At 36.7% G+C, this 27,133-nt stretch overlaps 2 protein-coding genes across 2 annotated transcripts in view; one reads left to right on the top strand and one right to left on the bottom strand.

Annotated features, from left to right (window-relative positions):
- LOC148949063 (uncharacterized) overlaps positions 1-27,133 on the bottom strand; it is a 139,431-nt gene that overhangs the window by 63,356 nt on the left and 48,942 nt on the right. The window lies entirely within an intron of this gene.
- On the top strand, positions 85-26,413 carry LOC148949064 (uncharacterized). The gene is made up of 2 exons (XM_089093126.1): positions 85-217; positions 25,095-26,413. Exons 1-2 carry the CDS (start codon positions 206-208, stop codon positions 26,307-26,309), a joined length of 1,227 nt encoding a protein of 408 aa, XP_088949252.1. The 5' UTR covers positions 85-205; the 3' UTR covers positions 26,310-26,413.

Raw genomic sequence — 27,133 nt, 5'->3', positions numbered from 1 at the left:
GAATCACAATGGTACGTCATCGAACTCTAGGAGTGCATTCCCCTTTTTTCATGTTTCTACAAAAGGTATTTTGAATAACCAGATCTTAACTTCCGCATACCCCGTCTAGGTTTGATGAAGGACGATGGAAATATCGGACTAATTCAAAAAACATTGCATGCTGCTTAGTTTAAAAGACGTTGTAAATAGTTGAATATGCCCTAACATGCTTTATCAAGTAAGTTTTTATTTTATATTTTATGAGAAGTGCAGAAAAATAGAACTTCAATTGAATGTTAGGCCTACGAGCTGCTTTTTGGCTGGCACAGCCAAAAATTGTTAATCTTGATTTTTTAAGTTCTTAGAAAAATTTTCAAAATTATCACTGTTTTCATTTTTGGAACAGTAAATATACGGTTACTTTATAAGAGCAGAGCTTTTATATCTTTCTATTGTTTACTTTCATTATTTGAGACTAGCGGAAAGATACCAGAATGTTATTCGCTATAAGAGAAGAACTGGATGTTCTTGAATAGTGAATCCAGTTTGTTAGTGGAAAGTATTTTTAGCTAGTGGTTTTGATACTGATTTCGGCACTTGTATGATAAACACCCTATCGCTGAAGTTGTTCTTTCATTGACGCATAATAGAACCGTTTTTTGTTGTTTTTTTATCGTTAGTTTCTTTTAGCTTAGCGTGAGACAAGACAAAGAAAAGTGACAGAAGTGATGGGAAATATATAATTTGGGTTATATATTTACGCATCAGGGAGGGGGTGTTGGTGAAGTATTTAGACAGTGTGAAGCCAGAAAATAATTCTTACTTCATAATTTCAGAACAATTGTAGCTAAAATATTTTGCATGCAGAACCGCTGTACTTTACCACCACCACCCCCCTAATGTGCAAATATATAGCCCAAATTTGTTTCTAAAGTATTATATTTTTATCATACTTAGGTGTATTTTATTAGGACTAACCTAACTTCACTTCTTGAGAGGTAGGGGGTGTATCATACAAGTGCCGTTTATTTTTAGTATTTGAGACTAGCGGAAAAATACCCGAATGTTATTAAAAGAGAAGAATTGGATATTCTTGAATAGTAAACACAGTTTGTTAGTTGAGATTGTTTCTAGCTAGTGGCATTGATACTGATTTCAAATTATTATCCTCGTGATTTCAATAAACATCCAATTTTTAGTTTTTTCTTCGTGTTATTATGAAATACTTTAATAAACGGATAGTATTCTTGAAAACCTTAAAAGATAATGACTGAGACCAATAGTCTATTAACTCTGGTTTATCCATAACAGATGATTACGACAATGGAAGTGTGGCAAATTTTTGAATAATTTGCGTTTTTACTCATTATTCGCTCATTATTTAATAAATGTCACTAACAAACTACCTTATAATCCAGCATTGCTTTCCTTCTGTTTCTTATAAATACATTCTAAGACCGTACTGGATATACATAACACGTGACAAACAAGAAAAATAATACAATAAATGAATAAAAAAAATAAATAGCCGAGGAAACAAGGGTAATGTCAGTCAGCGAACAGAAAAGAATCAAAAATGAGAAAAGAAGATATTTTAGCCCAGTAAGCTCGAGTTAAAGAGGCTATCCCGGCGACTAGTCACGGAGCATAGATAAATACAGTAACAGGACGAGAAGAGACACAAGAGACCCGATAAAATTATAATCCCCCTAGCCTTCTTCAGTCGTCAAAAAAAAGGAGAAAAAACTACTCTTTGAAGTAAACTTAAGCAGAGCAGAAGAAACACAGAACCAAAAAACCAAGCCAGAATAAATGAAATACCATTCACCAATTAGATTGGGCAAGGATTCTCGGCTTAGCGATTGACTAAGCTTGCCTACTGACCCAATTTTCATTAGAATTGCGGTCAGGTGATCTTAATTTCAACTGAGGGAAAATGTTATTTGAATCTTTCAATATTATTTTCATTGTAAATTGGGTGTATAGAAACATCTCCAAAATCTCTGTTTTAAGCATTTATGTATTTTTCTATTTCGATTGCCTCCCAAAAAGATTGTGGTAAGCCATTTGCTGGAACTATTGAAGCTGCCTCGCCAAAAACAACTAAATGATCTGCATTTTAAAAAATATGTAGGGCCAAAGCAGAATAAAAATCGTTATTTTTGTTTTTATTTTCACATCTCAGAGTTATCTGTTGAAATCTTGTTTTATTCAGTCATTCCCCCAGCTGTTGGCTGGTCCTACTAATGTAAAACTTCCTACATGAAAACGGGACTCTGTGAACACCACTACCAAATATAAGGTCAGTTTTATCCTTCTGAGAATTCTGACCAAGCAGAATTCCCCCATAATTTTCTCTATAAAGCCTGTTCAAATTTATGAACATCATCAACGAGTGCAGGAAAGTTTTTTGCCATCCTTTTCTAGCCTCTTTTAAGTACACAGATATCCTTCAGTGCAGGAAAAATTATTTCGATGCAGTTTCCATTTACACTTCTTGTGATGTCCAATATTACAAAGAAAATTAGAGGAAAACCGTGCTTGGTCAGAAGATAAGACTTTTGTCAATGAATATTGGGCTTAAAAAACTACTTTTTGTTACTTTTCCGATACAGAGTGTCAAAAATAACTACGGTTCAAACCTGGAATGGGTACAAAAGATAAGCCAGGGTTTCACCTCTTGGGATTGTTATGTTTGTTTTCTGGATGGTGAAGCTGGCTCTAAGAAACTACCAGATTGTTCTGGTAGGAGTTAGAAAAACTCCTACCAGAAAAATGTAGGGAAAGGGTAGGAGGTAGAAAAAACTACCAGGTTCACTACCAATAGGATTGCGCTCAGGCCTAAGGTGTGAAGTGCAAAACACGTACCGATAGGAATTCGGATCCACAATCAGTATTTTTAGCCCCTTCAAGCCTGTAATTAGATTAACTTTCGAGCTTTTGGAGGGATTGCGAACTCCTAAATCCACCCCTTGAATCCGCCCTTACAATCTCGTCTCATAATAAAGATACCATACATGTTTATCCCAGCCTAGTTTACGTTCTGCTCTGACAACATGAAACTACTCCTCCGAAAATACATACTGCATCATATACTGATGCAAAAGATGTTAGAATAGCAACCCTGAATTCACTAAGAAAACCCTACATGTAAAGATCAAGTTAGTAATTGTTAGTTATCAAGTTATCAAGTAATCAAGTTAGTTTTAGCAAACACTGCGAGAAGGAATTGTCTGGTGAATATATTCTGGCAATCAAACTTCTTAATTTGTTTTATTTATCTGATCGTTGCGTGAATGGTAACATCAAAAGCTTAGTGGATATTTATTCCAGGTTCTGCCTAATTCTGATCCTTGACATCGATGAAGTTGCCAGGAAGTACCGGATAGACCCACTTTTCGGTCAAAATCAAGCAAACTTAAAGTTGACCGAGTTCCTATTTTCAAATAAGTGAGCAATAGGTTAAGAAAACAAAATTTTCAGAAATTCACCCAGCCCTGTTTGCAGAGACAGTATTAGGTATCCTCCACTAAGTGTAGGCTGCATCATAAGGTTTTCTAGTCTGAAGTACTTTTACAGACTACGTGACTTCTCAGAAACGAATTAAATTTAATTAACTTTATAAATTTAGAATCAGCATAAAAAGTCAATTCTTTTGATGCATTAAGTGATATCAACATTATTTCTTTTTTTTACAGTTTTGGTTACTAATAGCGCGAGTTGCTCCTTGATTCTACACCGTTTAAAAACATATATGTAAAATACATGTATTTTGTACATGTATTTTGAGATAGATGTAGAAATTAAATAATCCCTTCTTTTCATCATTTTTTTTATGTCTTAATTTTTCTTTTGCTGCTGAATTTTAAATCTAGGCGGGAGATGTCGGGGAAACTTTCAGGGAGGGAATTTTCCGGCGAAGATTTTTCTGGGGGGGGGGGGTGTTCCGGGGAAGAATTTTTCGTGGTAAGAATTTCGTGGGAAGGGGTATTTTCACGGCAAAATTTTCCGCAGGGAGAATTTTTCGGGGGTGAATACATCACACCCCATAGAATGGATGTAGCTAGGAAAAGACAAATGGGGGCTGCTCCATGAGAATACCCATTTCTGACATTGGAAAATTCTTAAGAATGACTGTAAAGATATGAACTAAAAATTAATGGTAAATTTTGTCCTCCAGATGGCTGGTAGCCCCACTCAGAAAAAATCCAAGCTATACTCTTGCCTATTGGTGATAACAGGAGTCTAATTGTCAAAGCCTCTCATTTGTACTGGCAATTATAAAGCGTCAAAAACGTCATTGAACAGATATAAAAATGGATAATGAACTGAAACTTAAAAGCACACGAATGAAACCTAAAGGTTAGAGCGTTATTTGCGATCTTTTTTGATTTTGTGCCTGAATCAGGACAATGTTGACCCAGGGATCTATGGATGTAAGTTTTAATTTGTGTAGAAAAATAGTGCTTTTGTGCATTTTGAGGCAATATAAGCAACAAATTCTTTTTTCTTGTTCATGAACCTCTTAGCACAAGGACTTGCGGATAATGGTTTCAAGAAAATTGAAAGAGAGCATCCCATTGATGGCATTTGAATGTTTGCCCTAAGATCAAACTTTGAACCCTATAGGTCCCTTAACCTTAGGCAAAACGCACTTGCGTTTATTTGGTCTTTCTTTTCATCTTTGCTTCTATATTAGGGTCCTCTTGACTCACAGACTTGCGGATACAAATTTCAACTTTTATAGAAAAAGCGTCTTTTCGCCCATTTTATGGCAGAATTATCAAGGAAACGATTTTGGCTTGTAAATTTGCACCCCTTTAGCCCAATACCAATGAGAGTTCAAACAGATCGTGGGAGAGCAATTTGTCTTTTTGTTGAACTCTCTCTGCAAAATTAATTTTTTGAACACTGGTCTCCTTGGCCATGGGACCAATGGTGTAATTTTGTGAAAATCCTGGGGAAGAGGCATGGGCGCCCATAGGCTGAATTTTAGGGGGGCTTACCTAGTCTAATCGGCACTTCCAATGCTATATAATTGAAATCTCAAGACAAAACACCACAGGCAGCGCGATATCGCGCTGCCTATTTTAGACCAGGACACTTCTTATAGAAAGAACATAGAAGGAAGTGCTCTTATAAAGGCATATCCGCTGCCGATATTCTTTTATCTGATTGTTATTCTTTTTACGAGGCTGAATTTTCTCCACTAGACCCCCAACTTGAAAACAAATATGTTGAAGAGCTTGACCAATTTTTGTATGCTTTCCCTTATTCTGATTGCATAGTATCTGTAATGTCTTTTGCTGATGCTATTATGCGCCTCAGGCCAAAGCACTCACGAGGCATAGATGGAATTCACGCTCTACATCTGGCTATCATCAGATCTCAAAGGGATATGTATACCATGCAACGAGTCCAACCTAAAATCTCCCTTGAGAAAGATGAAATGGCAAAGCCGCAGGATAGAACTGCGCCAGTTAAGAAAGGAGCAAGGCAAGGTGCCATTGCCTCACCTTGTTATTTCAATAATTACGTCCTCGAGGCTCAAGATCAGCGTCAGATGTTCTGTGTTCTTTCTGATCATAATATCTCCTTAGTCACTTATGCTGATGACATTTTTAACCTTAGCCGAACTCTAGACAAAATTCCTGACACGTTTCAAAAACTTCAAACCGAGTATTTAAAATCTGGTCTTGAGTTCAACGCTGGAAAAACTGACATAGTCCTTTTTAATTGGAAAGGCCCACTTCCTGATGAAATTGTGCTTGGAAATTCAAAGATCCGCCCGTCCGACCAAATTGTTTATCTTGGTATTCCCATTGGAAATACAATTTCTCAAACTCGTCATCTTTTAACAGAACACATCAAACGCCGTATATCAGCTTCATACGCTTCTATAGTCTCTACTAAGCTTTGTTTTAATCATCGTTATTTGTCGACCTTTTAGAGCACTTCTGCTCTGCCTCATGATCTCAATATAACATCCTTCTCGAAGGCCTTAAAGCAACATTGATAAATTGAAAATCTCTTTCACCTTCTTCTGTTTCCCAAAATATTTACTCAGATACCGAATTTGGACACGCAATTCAAAGCTCATCAATAGACTTCACTTAGCAGATCCTTCTATAACTGTTGTTAAACTCATAGAAAAACATAACCAAAAGATTTCAAATCACGCTTGGAAACAGCTCCTTTTACACTAGCCACATCTATATAAATTGTCATAGTTCCTCTTCTTCACTTCCTTCATTTTTGTTCCAACTGCCTGTGTTCTTCATTATTTCTGTGTTTTCTAATTGTCTTTCGTCCTAGAAAGTAAGTAGAAAGGGGGGTGCTACTCCGACGAGGACCACGTGGTTTATGGTTTTCTCACTGAGAATGAAAAAACAATATTTTTCTCACTTAAAAAACCATGAATTTTCTCACATTTATGGATGTTTTCATGGATGGTTATGTGTGTTGGTCAATTTATTTGATGTTTTTCATGGATGGTTATTGATGATTTATGGTTTATGTCAGTGAGAATGAAAAAACAGAAACTGTCTCACATTTATGTCTGTTTTTATGGTTTTTGTCAGTGAGAATGGAAAACAGGAACTCTGTCACTTTAATGGATTATTGAGTCTAATGGGAGCAGGTCAATGACACTTCCTTCATGTTGTTGCTCTAGGCAAATGTTATGAGTTTCCCGGAAACAGTTAGATCACATGTTTCCTTCTCAACCAATCAGAGGGCTTGCTTACATATTAGCGGCGGAGTGAATATAAAGAAAGGATTTTTGCTAAAGTTGTATTAGTCTGTGAATAGAATTCAAAGGAGTGAGAAGAACAGTTTTGACTTTACTCATTTGGATATATATTTGTGTTGATGGTGATGATTGGAATGTTTACCCTCTTAAAAGTTGATAGTGGAGTTGATGATAATAGTACAAGAGCACAAAGCATTGCGGTGGAAATTACGAAAGGATCGCGGCTTTGTCTGGAATGGGATGCAGTATATGCAAAATATGTGATATCCTTGAGCAAATTTAAAATGGAGGATCAATTATGTTTTGCCGCTAAAGTTGATATAGCACATGTGAATAGACTTCAATGTGCTTTAAGTGCATTGGTGAAACATTTTGAAAACAATAAACAGTATCGCTAAATGTACATGTTCTGTATTATTGAAGTTGTTGTAATTATTCAATAAAATTGTTTTGAAATCGATAAAGTTATCTTTCCTATCTGGTTAGGCTATAGGGCTAACGATTCAGGGTCAGTCTAGAGTCAGCAGTCGGAGTTAAAGGTTTGAGAAATGAAAGTATTTGAGAAAGAGAGACTTAGATCAAATCTAGTGTTTATGGAAAAACTTTTGATTTTGGATGACGATTTTCTCGAGTTATCACTTCAACACAGGATATTCTCTTGTCAGGGAACAATTTACGTTATAATGAGAAGTGATTCTCCCCCTTTGAAATATTGAATGAAACTTTTAAAATATGATTCAAATGCTTATACTCAATTTATTGATGTATTAATTGGAAAAAAACAGAATCATAGTGTGGATATACTTTTGAAAACATTGCCAATGGATTCAATATAGATGGCTCCCCCGTCCTTCGAAAGATGTAAAGTTACAGAGCTACTCCTCTACAACAGTCCTCCACCATGAATTTATGGAGCGAGGACGCTTAGTTTCATGTTAGCTGTGAGCGAGTTGACATCGGAAATCGAGAAATGTTCTACATATGTCCATTGTTCATGTACACTCTTGGCAGTTGGACACAATGTGATAATTGTACAGTTATAGAAGACTATAGTGAAAAGTGTAGATTATGTAATCCTTGCAAATTACATAGAGGCTATGCAGTAGAAATTAAAGGATGTAATTCATGTCTTGAGGAGGTGTGTGACTCTCATCCTAGAGGGCACCTGTGCTCCAATTCTCACTATGATAAATGTGATCAGTGGGAGAATACTTACCCCGCTATGATTGGAAAGAATCCTAAACGTGATTTTAGTTTATTTCTACGAGATTGGTATCGTCGTGGATTTAAATTATTTTGGGAAGAGGAATCTGGTCTACGATTCAACTGTTGGGGTAACAAGACAATTTGGTTTCTACTTCATCGTTGTGATGACACCACCTACTATGAATATAAACCAAGTGATTTTTATTTTGCAGTTACCGAATGTGATTCACCATTTGAAAACATTGTATGTGATATTGCATCAAATAGACAGATTGAAACTCGTGAATTTCATAATATGAATGCAAATAGTATCATTGACTATAAAAAGAGATATGACAAGAGTGAAGTTACATTGTATTGTAGAAAATGTGACCCTGACTTTGCAGTCAATCAAGATTATTATAGAGTGAATCCAAATGATTTACCAGCATTAGTGGTTCATGATAGTTGCCTATATATTAAAGTACAATAAATCTAAAATGAAAAATTAAATATTATTTTGTATATATTTGTATTTTATTAATAAACAAATTCACTAAAATTTTCTAAGCACTTTACCCCTAGTGCAGTGACATCAATCCTCTATATGTTAGAGAGGGTATTTTCAACTAGAAATTCGTTAAGACGTGGATTGTCAACATAAATGTTAAGGAACTGCTCGTAAGTATAGCCACGACATCGGAACACAAAATATAGTAGTGCATGGAAGCCACAGCTTTTAGTCGTTAGATCCTGCACCCTCTTCCGATTTTGGATAATAGTTTTCCCACTGCTTTCAATATAGTTGCTGATGTGTAGTGTGTAGAATTTGAAGGGTAGACCCAGAGGATCAAAATATTCAATCGTCTTAATTGTTTGAAAGCTGCACAGCCAATGACCTGTCAACACAGTCGACGGGCTGCTATTAACAATAATTAAGCTATTGTTGACGCTTTGAATTTTTCCAAGACAGTCCGAGGGTGGACAATAGGATTTGTACTGGACATGTAGGGGCCCATCTTAAATACATTGATTATTTGACCGGTGTTCATGGCGCCAAGTCTAGTAAAACACTGCCTTCTGGAGTGATTTCCCAATAGGTTTCATATTGATTTAGTGAGATTAGCGCAATACTCTCAGCCAATGGGTTGGCAAATATACACTCTAAACGCACACTCCTCGTACGTACTATACTCATATCCTGTGTGCCAGACAAATTCAGTACAATGATACCATGTGTTTTAGCAAACATATCTTCGGTTATACCATTTTCAAATAGTTGAGAGTCATGATCTAGGGTTCGCATGGTCAACTCGTACAATGATCTATAGGATTTATCAAAAGATAGATTGTAGAGTGTGATGCCGTTTACTTTGCACACAAGAGATGAAAGTCCACACATCTCGAATTTATGTGGGCATTCAGTCCATGATCCGATTGCACTGGTGCTTTTTACAAATGCCAAAGCAAGTTTTGACGGAATTTCACCATTGATAAAGGATGAATCGGTGAAGGTGCGTGAGCCCATTGCAATATGACGCTGATTGGTGATTGTATGAGGAACAAGTAGTTTAATATTGTTGCCATTGGCTCTCACTTTTTCCACTGCCAAAGCAACAGAACTCATGACCTGTTGTTTGGGCACATGAAGTATTGCCGAGGTGAGGGAGAGACTTACATCAGGATTGGCAGCAAGTTCCTTTCTCAATATGAAATTGAAGGGTGCAAGCGTTAGTTTTATATCCACTTTAACATTGGGCGGCAGCAATTGGGGTATATTAAAAATCTAATGACATACTTTTCCAACTAGATGCAACTCACTTGTTGCAGCATTTTTAAGTGCATTTTTACTATCAGTATTAGTAATATATTCATAACCATTGGAGGTGCCTCTCAATTCCTTGTATGACTTGGGTGTCATCAGCATGAACTGCATGTAGCTTGTATAATTCGAGAGATTGTTGCTTGTGCTCACCAGCGTGCCATTTATGTAGACACTAATTTGACGAAATAAATTACGTAATATACCATATTCATAAGATATTCCATTGGCCTGAATTGGCATTGTATTATCTGATTTCCGGACTTTCATTTGTAAATCTATAAATTTCGAAGACATGTCCATAAAGTAGTCTTCATTGGAATAAATTTGAAAGTGGATATTATTGGAGAGGGGTTGTTGTGGATAGAATTGTTCATAGTATCCATGTTTGACACTCACATCAACATTTTCAGTATTGAATAGATTCAATGAGGCGGTGATTCAAGGTTGAGAATCCTTATGCGGTAGGTAGGACATTTTAGGAGAAGAAATCTAGTTTTGATCTAACAATTTTCTTCCTGGGACTTCTTCTTCTGTTTACAGCACGTGACGGCTTTTTCCTTCTTTTCTTTGACAAGAGGGATGATGTCTTTCGTGTCCGACCTGAGTGGAGACTGATGAGGGATGCATTGTTTCTTGACCTTTTTAAGCCTTTACCATTTTGTTTTAATTTCTCGCCAAGGGTTCTCGCACTGGAACTAAGATTTTACGAAGCAATTTTTTTAAAATCCTTGCCAGAGCCCAAATCGTAGAATGTAGAGGATGAAAAATCTGTCGCAGCCGGTACAAGATATTTTCTAGCCAGTGGTAGTGAAGAGCAAAACAACTTAGCAAACCAACTGCCAAGACCGTAACCAGACATTGACGAGAGACCTTTGTAGTAGTCCATTCCATTGCCCTGTTGTCTTGGGACAAGAGTATTAACATAGCAGTCAATATCAGGACAAGTGAATACCACTTTTTTATTAGACATCTTGCTGTTGAACGATGGGACGAAAATGGCATGTAATCACAGCCAAACCTTTTGAAATTGCTATGGGATCGCCCAATTCAGTTCTTAGTGTTAACTGACAGAGTTCCAAATAGGAAGTGTTTACGGGAATATACTGAAGATGCTTTATATTTTAGTGGTGAATATGTTCTTGATTGGTTTTTCGTTCAAGAACTCGTAGGAGGGGAACATTTGAATTACCAACCCGAGATGTTTCCACAAATGAAGCGTAGAGAAATATACAGGTGTCCGTGGAGAAGGCAGGCGGGTAGTCAGCAAAAATGAAATTAGTGTTTCCGGCACTTTTACCATTGATTATATTGAGCTTAAAGCCAAGAACATCCTTTAGATTATCGTTGAGAATAACCTTTTCACTGGCAATAGGTGAACTAATGTAGATCTTGCCCTCCTCCTTTGAATAGTTGAAATGAAAAGCTCCCTTTTTACGAGCGGACATTCTTTTATTAATAGAACGACATAAATCGTTCATACAGGTGAGTTCCTCGTAGGGTAATTCAATGTACGGATAATTCATCCAATTGATTTTTTGAATTTGTTCTTGATTATTTAAGGATGGTGGTGGCGGCAAATCATAGGGTCTAATTTTTATTTCATATTTATTATCCCTTCTCAGGATGCCGTAGGTATTTTTGAGAATAAAGTCGACAAGAGCCACTTCATACTTTCCGTTATCTTCAAATTTGATGGTGGGGGACAGTTTTCTCCAAAAATCCCTTGTTCTATTCAAGTCATTGTAGAGAGGATCAGAAACATTGAACATGAACCTCACATAGAAATCATTGGGTATTGTCAGTATCTTCAAAACTAACCCAAGAATCATAATCTGAGATGTGTCCTAGCCAGTAAACAAGCAACTGTCTCTTGCCCCTACGAGTACAATTCTTTAATATCATTTCAATTTTATAAATTTCACTATTGTTTATAACTTTTTGCAATTTATTGTCATAAAAACCACCGAGAATTTCATCATCTTTGGTATCTTGTAATCGATTAGTCGTGGGCTCGGTGTCTAGGATTTTGGACACTTTAAAAAGTTCAGTGCTCCATAAATAATTCCCTTTTTGAAAACTATTGGTAGTTCTATTAATTTGAACACTATCACCAACATTAAATTTATTCTTCACATTTTTTTTCTCTTTTTCACCAATGAAGTATTGCTTTAGAAAAGTATCAAATGTATTTTCATTGTAGTGAACGTCCCGGGGGCTTGAGTTGGACAGAGATCAATGGGGTCGATGGTGGTCGATGGGATCTGCATGATTTTATCTAAATCATGAATAAAAGCTGATGTATTTTTCAGGGTACAATATCTTGAAATTAATAGACGAATCGTTATTATTAATCGTTCAGCCAATGCAGCCTTTATCGGGCTGTGACTATGATAAAGTGTTTTATTTTATTTCGAAAGAACTTTTTGCACATGGGGATTAATAAATTCACTGCCAAGATCCGATTGAATTTTTCTATATGAATCGTGCTCAAGAATACTTTCAATGGTCCTTGCAACTCCAATACCTCTTTTTGATCGCCGTTAAATTGCATAGGCATAGTGACTTAAGACAATGATTGCCACCAGAATATATTTGTAGGGTGCATTGTGATGTTTTTGAAGTGTGTCCAAACTTAAAAGATCCGTTTGTATTATTTGCAGAGGGAAAAACGCTTTTGTTAGTCGATATTTTTTGCTGCAAAGCCTTTGATTCCGATGCAGTGTGTAACTCAAATCATTCTCTAGGAACTCTTTTGATTTATTCAATGTGGTGGTGCCAGGGACAGCTTTATAAAGAGTTTTGGGAGAACTTAAACTTCCTGCTTCACCAATATTTTCATATACACTTTTCAGAACTTCATCCATTTTGAGCGTAAACATGTAGTGTAATGTCCACTCCCCTTTTGCATACTGGAGGGTGAATAAATTTATCTTCGCTTTTGACTAGCAGCCACAGGTGTTTTAGAATCAGTGGTGCTGATAGTATCTTCAAATATTGAATCTTCTTCTTCTTTTTTAAATAGTGTTGGAGGAGGACTGTATTCTCTTAGTTTCTTTGGAATTTGCTTATTAACAATAAGATTTTTGGAAAAGTTTGATACACTTAGAAAGGTGTATAGATTATTGTCAAAGGATAAAATTCCTTCATGATTCGTCACCATATCACAAATTAAATCAACTAGATTATAAATTTTTCCCTGAATTATAATTCGTTTCCCTGTGCTCTCGACTTGAACTTGATGTTCATCAGCAGTTTCCAACCTGAGAGAAGATAATACTCTTTTACTCTGTTCTCGATAGGTGAGTGGCAATAAGCTCCCAATTTTTGATACAATTGAATTCAATTCTTTCTCCTTTGATTGTGCAGAATCTTGAGATGTTTCCTGTTTAAAGGGATCATTGGCGGCGACGGTGGGTCTCTCACGATAAGGTTTATGTTTGCCCAAACGTCGCAATGCGTCTTGAAGTAAAATCAGTTTTTTGTCATCGGCAATATTCTCATCGTCAATGAATTTGCTTAGATTGTCTTCAAAATGCTCGACGGGCGAGAGGACAAGTTCAAATGGTGTCAATTTATAGGCTTTTGCCATTCTCTAGAGAAAACTGTTTACAAGTCCTGCAATTATTGGCAGTAAAAGTGTGAAAAAGCTACCGCCTGCTTGAAGGAGTCGTTTTCTTTTTAAATTTTTACCCTTGTTTTTTAAATCCAACGCCCGGACAGTGGAACGATGTTGCTTTTTGTTTTTTGTAACACCTTATGGCAGTTGAACATTGCCCTCAGTTAAATTTAAACAAAGTTCAGATATTAGATTAATGAAATCATTGTCAACCCCATGTTTGAGTATAGCCTTCCTAAGCAGAGGTTTTAAAGTGCTTAAAACGGAAAATAAATGCCGTTGTTCGTGTAGTTTCTTCTGTGTCATAATGGCGACTAATAGTCTTTTTTACTGTTCACCAGAAGATATACTGTAATTTCATTGTCGAAAATGTCGGTGACTACACGTAGATCCTCGGGCGTGCTCTGATTAATATCCAGCAAAATGTAACCGTAGGGCTTGCTAGTCGCTTGTGTGTACGCTGACAACATACTGTTAGGGGCGCGGGGTTATTTCTTATTTTTTTTTTTTATTAGTTAGATAGAAACACTCACGACTCGATAGATAATATAGACGGTGCAATTCAAAGCAAGGGTTCGCATACATTTGCTCTGATGAAACAGATTGTGTAGAACCAGGGTAACGGAAATGTGTTCATGATGGGAGCGAACAGTTAACAGTTGTAGCATTTCCTGCGAGAAGTGTTCAATGGATTCAGCCAAATCATCAATAATCAGCAACGAGTTCGATTCAATACAATTGAAAACATCAAGTCCCCGTATGAATTGTATTGGTATGGCTGTGGCAAGAGCTTTTATTTTATCATAGGACTCCTGCCAAATACTATAGCAATAGTAGATTTTTTTCGGCTTTTCCAAAAACATTTTATCGCAATTTTGAATTATTTTAGTTAAAAGTGTTGTTTTCCCCGACATTGAGGGACCACACAGAAACGATCTGAAGGGTGTTTTAAATTGATACATGCTGCTGTTGACAACAGTCAGACTACAACTAACTGTAAATCATACGTGCCCAATGAATAAGTAGTAATTTCCCCATAGATCTATCTATTCAAGATCAACAACAAAAAAACAATATTTCATGGCAGCATTTATTTCGGCACTGTATGAAAACAAATATTTGTTCAACATGAACTGCAACGATAAGAATAACACTTGTTCAACAAGAACAGTTGACAAAATTTCATGGTCAAAATGAAAACTGTATTTGTTCAACATGAACACAGGGCAATGATAACACTCTATGTACAATAAAAAAAACACTTTTGTCCATCATCAGCACTTATTGTCTTTAAAAAAAACAAAACACTTTTCTGTACAACACTTTTCTGTCCATCAACAACAACACTTATTGTCAACTTAAACACATTTCTGTATAGAAAAAAAAAACAAAAAAAAACAACACTTTTCTATACAACAACAAAAAAATAAAAAACAGAAAACACTTGAAAATTACGGGATAGCACAGTTGAACTTGATTACAGTGAATTTAAAGGTGTGATCCCCCCCAGGGCCGCGGGGCCGAAGGCCGGCCGGCCGCGGGCGGGAGTCAAGTTTGGAGGGAGTCCAGTGCATCCCCATATCCTCAACCAATGATCGATTGTAGGGGCTCAGAGAGTCCCTTCTCACGGGCCGATTGATACAGGGAAAGACAATATCTTTGACGGAATCGTGAAGTGCCAGCAGAATGTGACCATCAACTTCAAAGAACCATCCTTGTGGCCCATTGTCCTCGACGGTGGTAATGTCGGGGAACTCACAAGGATTCTCAAGCCATTGATAGATCCCACACGGCAAAGAGCAGTGTGACATTGCCGAGGGGTACAATGAGTTCATGTCCAAGAACACTGCATTCGACTTTACAACAGTGCTTTGTCTGCTTAGATCAATTGATAAGACGCGGTCCCCATGAAAAACATACACTCCCCTCATTGAACGCTCTACAAAAAGGTGTTGATCTACGTCGGTGATTAGGCCTATTTCCTCCCTGCTAATTTTTAAAATTAAATCCATCACTAAATGGGGTGTGGAAAAATAATAACCTATATCTAACCCGAACTCTGAATAGATTTGGTCTGTATTCTTACAGACTATATCCAACAGAGTTAGAACGTCACTGGCCAAGTACAGTCTACAATAATCCCACCCATTTTTACAATCCCTCTTAGACCACACCTTCTTAGCAAAGTCTTACTCCTCGGCTGTGCATTCACTGTTGGTCAGTGAATTGTAAAAAGCTTCAATTGGAGGTAGTTTCACCTCGCTTAAGCGAGCGCCAGAACAGTAATAGTCGCATGCGTATACACCTTTGCAGGTCAACAGGTCATACATTTCACCGTCTGGAAAGTGCTGTTTAAGCAAGGGAAAGCTATCAAAGTTGTCGCTTTTTTGCACTTGAATCAATTGACTCAATACCTTGGGAAAGACACTCAATGAATCTAGAAACCCGATTTTATTCCAACACGTATACCCATTACCTACTGTCTTCCATTTCAGTTTGAGAAGTAACAACGTCTTGGCCGAGTTGAGGATACTGTTATTAGTAATTGAACTATTTACCCATGGACTGTCTACTCTTCCTCCCTCTATATGCATAAGTGTCAGTTCCGTTAAAATAAATTTGCAGTCATAATTAGAGTTGTGGATAAAAACAGGGATAAAAACTGGTGGCGAACATTTAAATTACATGATTGATGCGCGACCCCCCTAAAATTACTACCCCCCGATGATATTTCCTGCCACAAGTGATTATGATCTCTGACTTTCCCTCTCCCCCCTCTTTTCCCTTTAGTCCCCTTATCCTCCACTACAAACTCTCCCGTACAAACCCAACATATTTTTTGATTTTTAATAGCGAGACGATCCTCTGCAGACAGCACCATTGGATAATGGGTATTTCTCAAACGAGAAATAGCACCATTAGCCGTGCCAATCAGTTTAGTCAGTGCCTTGACCATGCATTCGTTCTCATCCAATGTTTCAACTATTTCTAACAACCGCATGGAGTTAGAACTATCTCTTTGCGCGTGAGCATAGGAAACTGCAATAGCCTGATGTTCTTTGACTAGGTTTGGACATTGGGGGTCTTTCACCTCCACAAGCTTAGACTCACAGTCTAAAGATATTTTGTTGCTCTGGACGAGGGTGTTTTGGAAATTTTTAAAACGTAGAATGGCCCTATCCCCTGATACTGTATTCACTGTCTGGTACCCACACCGGCTACAATGCCTCCCGTGACTCCGTAGTTTTATATCACTACGGAATTGTGACAGGCATGGTTGACAGTAAAACGTACCCCAGGCTGCTTACCACCCCCACGACCTCGACTAAGGTCGGTAAGAGGGGGAATATGGCCCCTTGCATGGGCAGGGTCACTAGCGGGGGTTCATAGCAGCCACACCCAGTCTCTTAACCAATCAATTGACGGGCCCCTGACCAGGAAAACCACCCCCTTCTTTTTTAAACGAACCCCATCTTTAAATTCAGTTTCATACTGTACCACAGTAACGCCAATATTTAAGTGGGCATTAGCCCTTTCAAAAATATCAATGGATCGAAGCGTTACTGGGTATTTCCCCTCTAAACAAGAAAAATCTACAATGGGGAAATCGGACCCTTCCTTCCCATGTACAGCCCAATTGTCTAAATTCGTCTTGGTAGCGTCATCTGCTAGAGGCTGAAATGCTGATATGAGGAAAGCATATCTGAAACACATGTGATCTGTTTCAAAACAGATCCGCTGGACACCTCTACAAACTTCTAGATCTTGATTATATTTTTAAACTACTGCTCCCTCAGACCCTGCCCCCCCTCTTAAAATGAAATCTTTCTTAGTTTTGCATATATTTACGCATAAAATTTAAACATATATAACTGGAGATGCACTAATATTTTTGTTATATTTCTCGAGTTGAGTTATAATTTTATACAACAGCTCTATGAAAGCTCCACCAAAATTTTACAAATTTAAATAAACCAAACGCATCTCGGACTTTACATAATGATAATAAACTTCACTTTCCCCCTCATTTAAATAGAACACTTTTAGAACAATAGAAGCCTTAATTGAATCCCTCCCCCACATTTGAATTTGATTTTCCAGTAGTGCACGAATTTTATCTACATAGTTGTGCACAATTTCTACGGGGTCAAAAACAAATTTCCCCCCCATAAGTGAATTAAAAGGGTCTCCAAAAGACGCAGTGTAAACAACTATTGCAGTTAAAATTCTGTTGGTCAATTGAAAATCAGGAACAGATGTACCCCCCACCTCCTCGGGGATATTATCCCCTCCCACAAGGTTTTAAGCAATATCTGGGCTCTGCTCCGTTTCAGGTTTTTGAAGTAGGTACTAAGTGGGGGGAGGGTTCCCTGTAGAATCCTCTAAAATTGGTTGGGTATTTGGACTCAAGTCCACTTGCTCAACTGTGCTACGTTCTACCTTGAAATAATTATTAAAAAAATCGTCAATATTAGAAGGTACATCAATGGAATTAATAATACCGTGCCAGTCACTGATGGCTGAATTATCCTGAAACTCCACTGCCCCTTCTTCCTCTTCTGCACTCGATGGTGAGTAGGGGACCAATGCACCAATCTATAAATGAAAAAATAGCTTATTTTCAAAGTGTTCAAATCACCCCTACTGTTCAAATTTGGATTATTATTGCTTAATAACATTTGGTTAATTCAACTGAAAGTTCCAAATTAAGATAATCTAAGATATAACATAGAAGGTGGCACTTTGTTCTTTTATTTTCAAAGTTTTCAAATTTATTTTATTCGCGGCGCATCCTTGCGGCACATCCCTACGGCACTTCTCTGGCCCGTAGCGCACCCCCGTAGCTCTTCCCGACCCGCATTTACATAATGCCCGTCAAAAGTCGCTATTTTTTTCTCTAATTCCACACAGATTCAGTGAACTCATGAGTTTAATTATTGTAAGCCGCGCGAGTGTTCCAATTTCCAGGATTGAACTTCAAAATGCCGGGAGCCGTTAGCCTGGTTTCCCCTCACTAAAACCTTTGGCACGATGTAAGGCTCAGTGTAAATTAGGACGCTGATATATGCAATAGATGGAATAATCTCTCTTAAAACTATGTGAAGAATAGCATTCACAGAGTTTCAAAGGTACCTAAAACTATATGTGATAGTGAAGAGATAGCAACAGAGAAAATGGTAAAGATTAGAAAAAGAGGAGTGGTTTCTTTGCAAAAATTAAATTATATTTAGATATCTCCAAGGGAGGGGGGGGGGAAATAGGGCCCGCAGCGCTTCCCGCGACGCTTTCCCCGGCCTGCAGCGCTTCTCGGGGGATCCATAGCATATCTTATATTAGTATAAGATATTTACAGTCTAAAACGTCGCATGACATAGAAGGCGGAAATTTGATATTGTTCAAACAATCCCTCCAAATATAATTTCATATTAATACTCTTTATCTGCTCTGGGAAAAAAAACAAAAACATGATTTGAAAAGGATAGCCATCTCCTCTCATGATACACAACTCATTCCGATATAAAGTTTTTTGTTTTTTTTATTGTAGAGGCAATGTGAACCATTCGCTAATAAAGCAATTTATAATGCAATGGATTTTGCTACTTATTATGAGCGGGTTATAGAGCATTTTTTTTTTTGCTTCACTAATCTAATTTAGCAAAGGGTGAATGCATGCACTTGACATGATTCAAAAGGGAGAACATTATATTTCCTTTGGGGAGAAAAAATCTTTCAATAACCCGCTGAGATATACTTTTACACAGTGTTCGAAAATGGTGCATGTAGAAAAGGCCTCAAAAAGTTGGAAGAAATTAATAGATATTTCTATATGATAGGTAGGAAAAATGCTTATATTTGCAAAATCTGTCTCGGCTTGGATGTCAAATGGATCTGATTGAGCACGCTGGAGGGTAAGCTCCTGATCTAGCGTTGATGTGCCAGCTCTGAGCGGTCCAAGGAGAGCGGATGTGCTTGCGATGTCACTTCCCAATACGGCTTGGGTAGGCATCATTTGTTCAGGAGGCTTCGGCCAGCGACCGTATTGCATGACAGTAGCCTTCGCAGGGGGCACATTATTAACCCTCGCTTTCTTAGCGGGTGGCGGCGACAAGCATTCTTCACAATTTGCCTTAAAAAGAAGAGAAAAAAATTAGTTTCAAAATAATTTGCCCTTTTTTTTACAGAAAGAAAGTTAGTATCATCATCCATATAATTTTGTCTAGAAAAGCATTTATCTCTTTTCAGTAAAGCAAAAAGTAAAAATTTTGCGAGAAATATATTAGGCTTAGAAATCAAACGTTTTTATTAGACAATCAGTAGTCTATAGTCACAGGATAGGAATCATTGTTTCTATTTTTACCATTTAGAAAAATATTAAATGTTCCAGTCTATAGGCTTTAAATTAGATCGTTAACCCAGCGGCCTATAGACCTAAATTTGCAAACATAGGTTAAAATGCTATTCAATTTACACATAATATAAGCTTCATGCAACTCCCAAAGACTTTTCTATCCCTGCACAATTTGTTTTCATTTTACAATGATGGCGGTAGAATTGAGACATTGCCCCCTCCCTTTTACATAATTTACTTACAACGAAGCTGTTAGAAGCGAGACATTACCCCCTCTCCCCCTTTTACATAATGTCCTAAATATATTGTTAGACCTTAATTTGAAAATAATCTGTTTCACTTCTCCAAAATAGAGCATTACGTCTGTGCTTAATTATTGCATCATAGTGTTTTAATTTTGACGGAAGAACAGTTCCTTTGACTTTGGCCGCTGCGTTCGTAAACACAGAGGGAAAGGGGTGATAGCTAATTTTAACCTCGCACTGGAGGTTGTGTCAAAACAGAGAGGCATTTTCATTAAAAAATGACAGAAGTCAGTAGACACTTTAAATCACAATAGAGAAAGGCTAAAATTTAACGAAAAGATTATTATTTCCATTTGCGAGAATTTGGTTGTAAAACAGTGAGGGGGGGGTTAGGTTTCGAGGGTAAAAAGAATATATTTACGTTTCCTAGTGACTATAAAGATTGCATGGTGTTTAGGTTTGTGGGGGGGAGGGGGTACTTACCTGAATATACTAGAGGGTGACCAAGGAAAATAATTTTATTTTGAATATAAAAAATGTTCTAAATCAGAACTTACATTGCTAATTGTGGATAGTTGATTTTCACTTTTTGATAGGCTTACAGAAAGAATAAATTTATTGAAAAAAGAGAAATATTTCTATTGGCAAGAATTATACTTGTAAAAACAGGGGAGGGGGTTTAGGTATTAAAAAGAACCTTTTTTATGTTTCCTAGTGACTATAAAGAGTGCATGGTTGTTAGGTTTGTGGGGGGAGGGGGTACTTACCTAAATATAGTAGTGGGTGACCGATGAAAATAATTTTATTTCGAAAATAAAAAATGTACTCACATTGCTAATTGTGGCTGCCAAGGCTTCAAGTTCATCAATAATATTCATTGTTGTTTCAATTGTGTCACAATACTTTCTGATAATTTAATCACAATGCATGCCCGTTATATATGAAATCTCAAAGGGTGAATTGTTATGTAACGGGGAAAACCATATGTATCCGACTCGCTGATTGGCTGAGAAGTAGGATGTATCCGACTCGCTGATTGGCTGAGAAGGAGGATGTAACCGACTCGCTGATTGGCTGAGAAGGAAACACGTGATCTAACTGTTTCCGAGAAAGTCATAACATTTGCCTAGAGCAACAACATGAAGGAAGTGTCATTGACCTGCTCCCATTAGACTCAATAATCTATTAAAGTGACAGAGTTCCTGTTTTTCCATTCTCACTGACAAAAACCATAAAAACAGACATAAATGTGAGAAAGTTTCTGTTTTTTCATTCTCACTGACAAAAACCATAAATCATCCATAACCATCCATGAAAAACATCAAATAAATCGACCAACACACATAACCATCCATGAAAACATCCATAAAAGTGAGAAAATTCCTGTTTTTTCAAGTGAGAAAATTCCTGTTTTTTCATTCTCACTGAGAAAACCATAAACCACGTGGTTCTCGTCGGAGTAGCGCCCCCCTTTCTACTAAAGTATAGTGCCCTTCTTTTGTGCTCCGTCATTTTTGTTGCTAAAACATGCTTGGAACCAACTCCTTTTACACTAGTTACATTGTAATAGTTGCATAGTGATCTTTTGCTTCTTTTTTTTTATAGTGCTCTGTCATTTCCTTTTTGTAATAAGACAGGTTTTCAATATATTATTATTATTATTATTATTATTATTATTATTATTATTATTAATACCAAAATACGGTAAGCTTTAACAAGCTTGTCGCACTAAACAATTATAAAAAAGTCTATAACAATGTCAATGACATAACAAAAACATACAGTAACTGAAAACATTGAAAACATAATAACTGAAGCATATAGTAGCATACCAAACTAAACATACCTGTTAATAATTGAAACATACCAAAAAGTAAGCCTACAAAATAACTGAAAACACACTGTCACAAATCAGCTAATACAAACATAAAAAATATTCTCAAAATGGATAGTGATAAATAACAACAATAATAATAATATAAGCAATTTCATAGGCAGCACCATTCTATAATAACTAGAAATATCATTGAAACATTTAAAAAAGCTAATTCGATTAAAAAGTTAAAAGTTCTAGTATGCTTTCTAAGAGTAAAAAGCGACTGGAGGACAATTCGTCCGTTCCTCAAGCTGACTTATTTCCGAACCAAATCCAGTCAAAATGTTAAGACAGTCATTTTGCTCAGTATGGAAGAATAGTCAAACAGCTGTGTCCGCCTGGATACTAAGCATCTCCAACACCCACGAGTATGCACTTAGCTCATTATTCTATATAACTAAATACTACTTTAAAACTAAATCAAAAGGCATTGTGTTTGCGGTTGCCAATAAGACACTAGCAGACTTCGAGAACGACTGGGGGTATTAAGTTGAAGGTTCCGAGACAACTACTATTACTTCTTCTGCTCTTACATTTTTAATAAATAAATAGATTATAAGTGTATCTACGTTGTCAAAGAGCATTGAATCTTTTGGGAATGATATTACGTTTTCTTTTTTCAGGTCAACTTGAGGAGGTATAAAATTAAATTAAAAAATACTATTTGTGTCAGGATTAAGAATTGCTGAAAAAGTTTCTCCCAAATTACGAATAGCAAGCCAAAGTATGGTTTCTTATAGAAAAAAAAACCGAAAAGATATGAAATATTATTTTTTTTCATGAAAATGACTATGTCAATGAAAAACGAACAGAAAATAGTCTAAAAATACTTTTTCCAAAAACAAGTTTTTTAAAGAATCGTAAAGAGCTCAATTAAGCCAAAAATGGCAGAATTGAAGTCAAGTAATCATCCAAGCGTAAAACTACCACAAATCACTATCAATAAATAAATGAGACTCAGAGCGAAGAGAAATTGGAATAAATAGCCGAGTCAGACTCGCTGATAACCCCCATGCCTTCTCAAGACCAGAACATAATTTGCGCTTTACTAAAAACAAAATATGTTTAAATGTTCTCACTTTTTTACTTATAAGTAAAAAACTTTTTTTACTCACTTTTTTTACGCTTTTTTTACTTTAAGGAATTTTAATAAAGCCTAAATTATGTTCCGGTCTTGAGAAAAGGCATGAGGTTGTGAGCCTTAGTAACGTTAATTTTTGCTTCTTTTGACTTTGAATCAGCTATTTATTCTAATTTCTGTTCGTTTTGAGTTTCATTTATTTATTGATTGTGATGTGTGGTAGTTTTACGCTTGGAAGATTATTTGACTTAATTTCTGCCTATTTTTGGCTTAATTGAGCTCTTACTCTTCTTTGAAAAACCTATTTTGTGGAAAGTTTTTTAAATTAATATAAATATAAGAAAGCTTCATTCAGCCAGGGGGAGGGGGGGGGAGTTGAAGTCAATATTCCCAAATCACGTGAAAATGAGCGTGAAAACTGAAAAGTGAGCCATATATTACCATAAAGGTAAAGGTGTACTAAAGACAACTGATTCATTTCTGTGGATGCTTGAATTATGCAGGCTTATCTTAGTTTTGACAAGATTTTTTAAGAAACAAAATTTTAGCTGGAGGAGCAAACTGGGGTCTTTTGGGAAGGGGGGCAAATCGAGGTCTGGAAGGAGCAGCTGCCTCTGAACCATGGCAAATTACGCCCCTGCTTAGGACTTGTAGGTATAATTTTTAAGTCCTTCGTAAGCAACTCTATTTAGCCCATTTTCAGACCCTATTTCTACCCGTATCAAGATCTTCCTGGCGCTTTTTTAGTGAATTGGGGTTTTTTGGCCTATTAGATTTTAGGATACAACTTTAAATTGGAAAACAATGGTGTTTGACCCTATTTTGCTCCCATTTTCTAGCCCCTTCTCAAGTCTTGCTTTTTGAGGGTTGATGCATCCAGCCTAAGAAATTATTATTATGTTTACCTTTCAAAAGAAAAGTTGTTTTTTACCATTTTGTGGTTCTTTTTTCAGGGGAACCAACACTTTGTTCTCTATCTTCTCTATCTGTTGCTTTAAAATTTGTACCAAATCCAACGGTTTAAAGCCGAGAATAAAAAAGAGATTTGTCATCATATTTTGTAAATCTAATTTAAGCGTAAACATTTTTTTCTCGGCAATGGGTTCTCTAGACAAAGTAACCAATAAATGCAAGTTTCAAGTCATTCGGAAAAGAAACATTACTTGCCCCTTTTCTGGCCATTATTTTTGACAAAGTGGAAAGTCATGTAAAGTCGAAGTGTAAAGTCAAAGCGACAAAGTGTAAAGCATAGCATATATTAGGTACGTAACCTAACCTAGGTAGCTTTTAGTCCCCCTAAACCCCAAAAAACTAAAGTTTAAATATAGTTCCCGGAGTGAGAAACCTTTTTAATGCCTATCTTTATACTTTGTCAAAAATGAAAAAGACTTTACACTTTGTAAAAAAGGATTTTTTCGGGGGGGGGGGAAGATTTACGAAAAAACTTTAAAAAACGTATCCAAATGCAAGTTTCAAGTCATTCAGAAAAAAAAATATCTCTTTCATCTTCTCTGGCCATCATTTTTGACAAAGTGACCAACAAATGCAAGTTTCAAATCACTAAAAGAAAATTTTACTTGCCTTTTTTCTGGCCATCTTTTTGACAAAGTGACTAATAAATGCAAGTTTCAAGTAATTCAGGAAAAAATATTGCTTGCCCTTTTTCTGGCCATCATTTTTGAAGACCTCAAAAAACAGATCAAACGTTTTTAATTACCTCTCTGTGCTTGACTGTTTCTTATGTACGACCGCTACTTGGTCTCTGTGTCTTGGTCTACTTGGGTCTCTGTACACATGTTACCATCGTTTTGGTTGACATTTCATTTTATGGTATTTTAAAACAAATGAACCGAAAACAACATCTGCCTAGTTGTTGTATTTGGTATCCTTCCTGTATAAGATACAAAAAGTTTACTTTATTCTTCTAACTCCCTCTGTTTTCATTAGATGGTGATAGTTTTAATCACTGTTATATGGTGTCTGTTTTTAAAAGGTATTCAGGGATTCAGCTACATGTAAATAGATGCTTCGTGGAAGAAAGTAAAATGAGAATTGAGCAGATTTGGACCCAGCCTTTTTTACCTTGGGAAACTTAGTGCTGTAAAAAAATTTTTAAATGTAGTGATATTAGTTGAAAATTTAAGCATTATGACTATTAAATTCACTAAATTGTTTCTTTATTTTCAGATATTTTTACTTACTGCATTAGCACTGTCGTACGAGTGCAGAGGAAGTGGGCGTGTCAGGTTCCCTGATGAATACCCTGTCGTAAATGCTAGATCGTATGCACCTGCTTCCCATGACTCATACTCAGCTAACAATGGTCCAAGTTCAAACCAGTACGAGCCTTCATACTCTGGTCGTTCACCAATGTATCAACGACCCTACCAGCAGCAGAATATAAATTCGAACTACGAAGTAAAAGCTCCAAGCTATTCATCTTCTCAAGTACATAATTATAATGATCATCAATCAGTTTATAGTCCTCCCTATACCCAGAAACCAAGCTATTATAACCAAAAGCCTCAAACAAATCCAAATTATCAAGTGCCATATCATGAACCACATAAGCCTGACCCTTTCTTTTCCCAAAACCCAAGCTATTCTAGTCAAATATTTAACAAGAATCCAAGTTATGATCAACCCCAAAATCATGCAACACATGAACCTGAAGTGACACACTACAATCCCTTGCCTGAACCTCAACCAAACTATGTTGAAAGCTCTAGCTATGGAAAACCAAATTATCCGAGTCTTCCACCAGTATATGAGCAACAAGATTCGTACAAAGCTCCCCCTACGTACAGTGAAACTTCATCTACAGTTATAGCCAGTTATCCAGGTGAGACCAACTCTTATGACTCTATAGATACTTCTAGTGGAATACATTATGCTGATTCTAAGCCAATGGTTCCTCCAAGCTATGATAATGTGCCTGTGTCCCAGGCTTTAATACCGGGAGGCACAAGCTATGTTGATACTCCTCCTTCTTCACCTCCTGTATCTCAGGCATTGATACCTGGAGGAACTGATTATTCTGGTGTTCCACCCAAACCGAGCTACCAGCCATCTCCAGCGTCTTCGGATCCGTATGATGAACCACAGAGCTATACAGAACCACCAAAACAAGAGGAATCATACGTTAATAAAGCTCCTTCTTATTCAAACAAGCCTGGTACTGCTGGAACCACAGTGATAAATGTAATAACTATTCCAGGTCAGCACGATAAGCCAGAAAGGCCCCTTCAAAACTATTCACATCAGCCAACGAATGGCTTGCCTTATCCTCCGTATTTTCCACCGTTGCCACCCTTTATCGGTATCCCACCACAGCTAGGTGGTCTGTATCCATTTCCTGGTTTTAGGAGCTCAAAGGTTGAAATCAGCTCTAATGTCAGTTGAGAAGGTCAAAGGTGAAAAAATTGAATCGATACATTTTTTTTTATTTTGTAATGGTATGTATTTTTATATTTTTGAGAAATAAAAGAACATATTTTCGTTGTTGATTTTTTTTTGTCCATTGTTGCCATCTGCTAAAAAAAAGTTTATGGGAGCGACACAGAACGTATTTTGAAAAACAAGAGGAGTAGCTGATGAAACGCCTATGAGAGAGAGAGAGAGATTTATTCTAAACAAACAAACAATTTAACATAAGTTTAGCGGCCACCCCAAGAACTAAAGACTTGTCCAAGGGGGTGGCAAAAATACACTAACATAACAAAACGATAAAAAAAAGAAAAAAATAACCTATCTATATCACAGTCCCCAAACAGCACCACAATCCTTACACCTTAACATTTTCATTAAATTTACTATCATATCATAATCATCACCCCCAGGAGCCATAAAAATTTACCAATATCATTATTAAAAAAAAAAAAAAATAAATAAAAACACTAAAATTCATACTTACTAAAAAGCATCCCTTTAATTACTATCTTAAACGAAGAAATATCACCTATATTTTTTATATTTTGATCAAGATGGTTCCAACTTCTGATCGCCCTGTGAAGCAAAGAAAACATCGATCGGGCCAAAACAACCAGCGGAATATTAATCTCTACAGATGACCTAGTATCATAATCATGGGCAGGAGATCTCAGGTTTGCCAAGCTATCAAAACACGGGAGGTTTATGCCCTTCTGAATCCTAAAAATGAATAGATATGTATACAACTCCCGTAATCCGGAAGCTGGCAATATCTTTACACGCTCATACGCATTTCG

This window comes from Artemia sp. Qi Xiang Cuo, chromosome 8 (genome assembly GCF_049724085.1).
Source record: "Artemia sp. Qi Xiang Cuo chromosome 8, ASM4972408v1, whole genome shotgun sequence".
Taxonomy (NCBI): Eukaryota; Metazoa; Arthropoda; class Branchiopoda; order Anostraca; family Artemiidae; genus Artemia; species Artemia sp. Qi Xiang Cuo.
The sequence above is the reverse complement of the archived record's forward strand: the minus strand, read 5'-3'. Positions and strand labels throughout refer to the sequence as shown.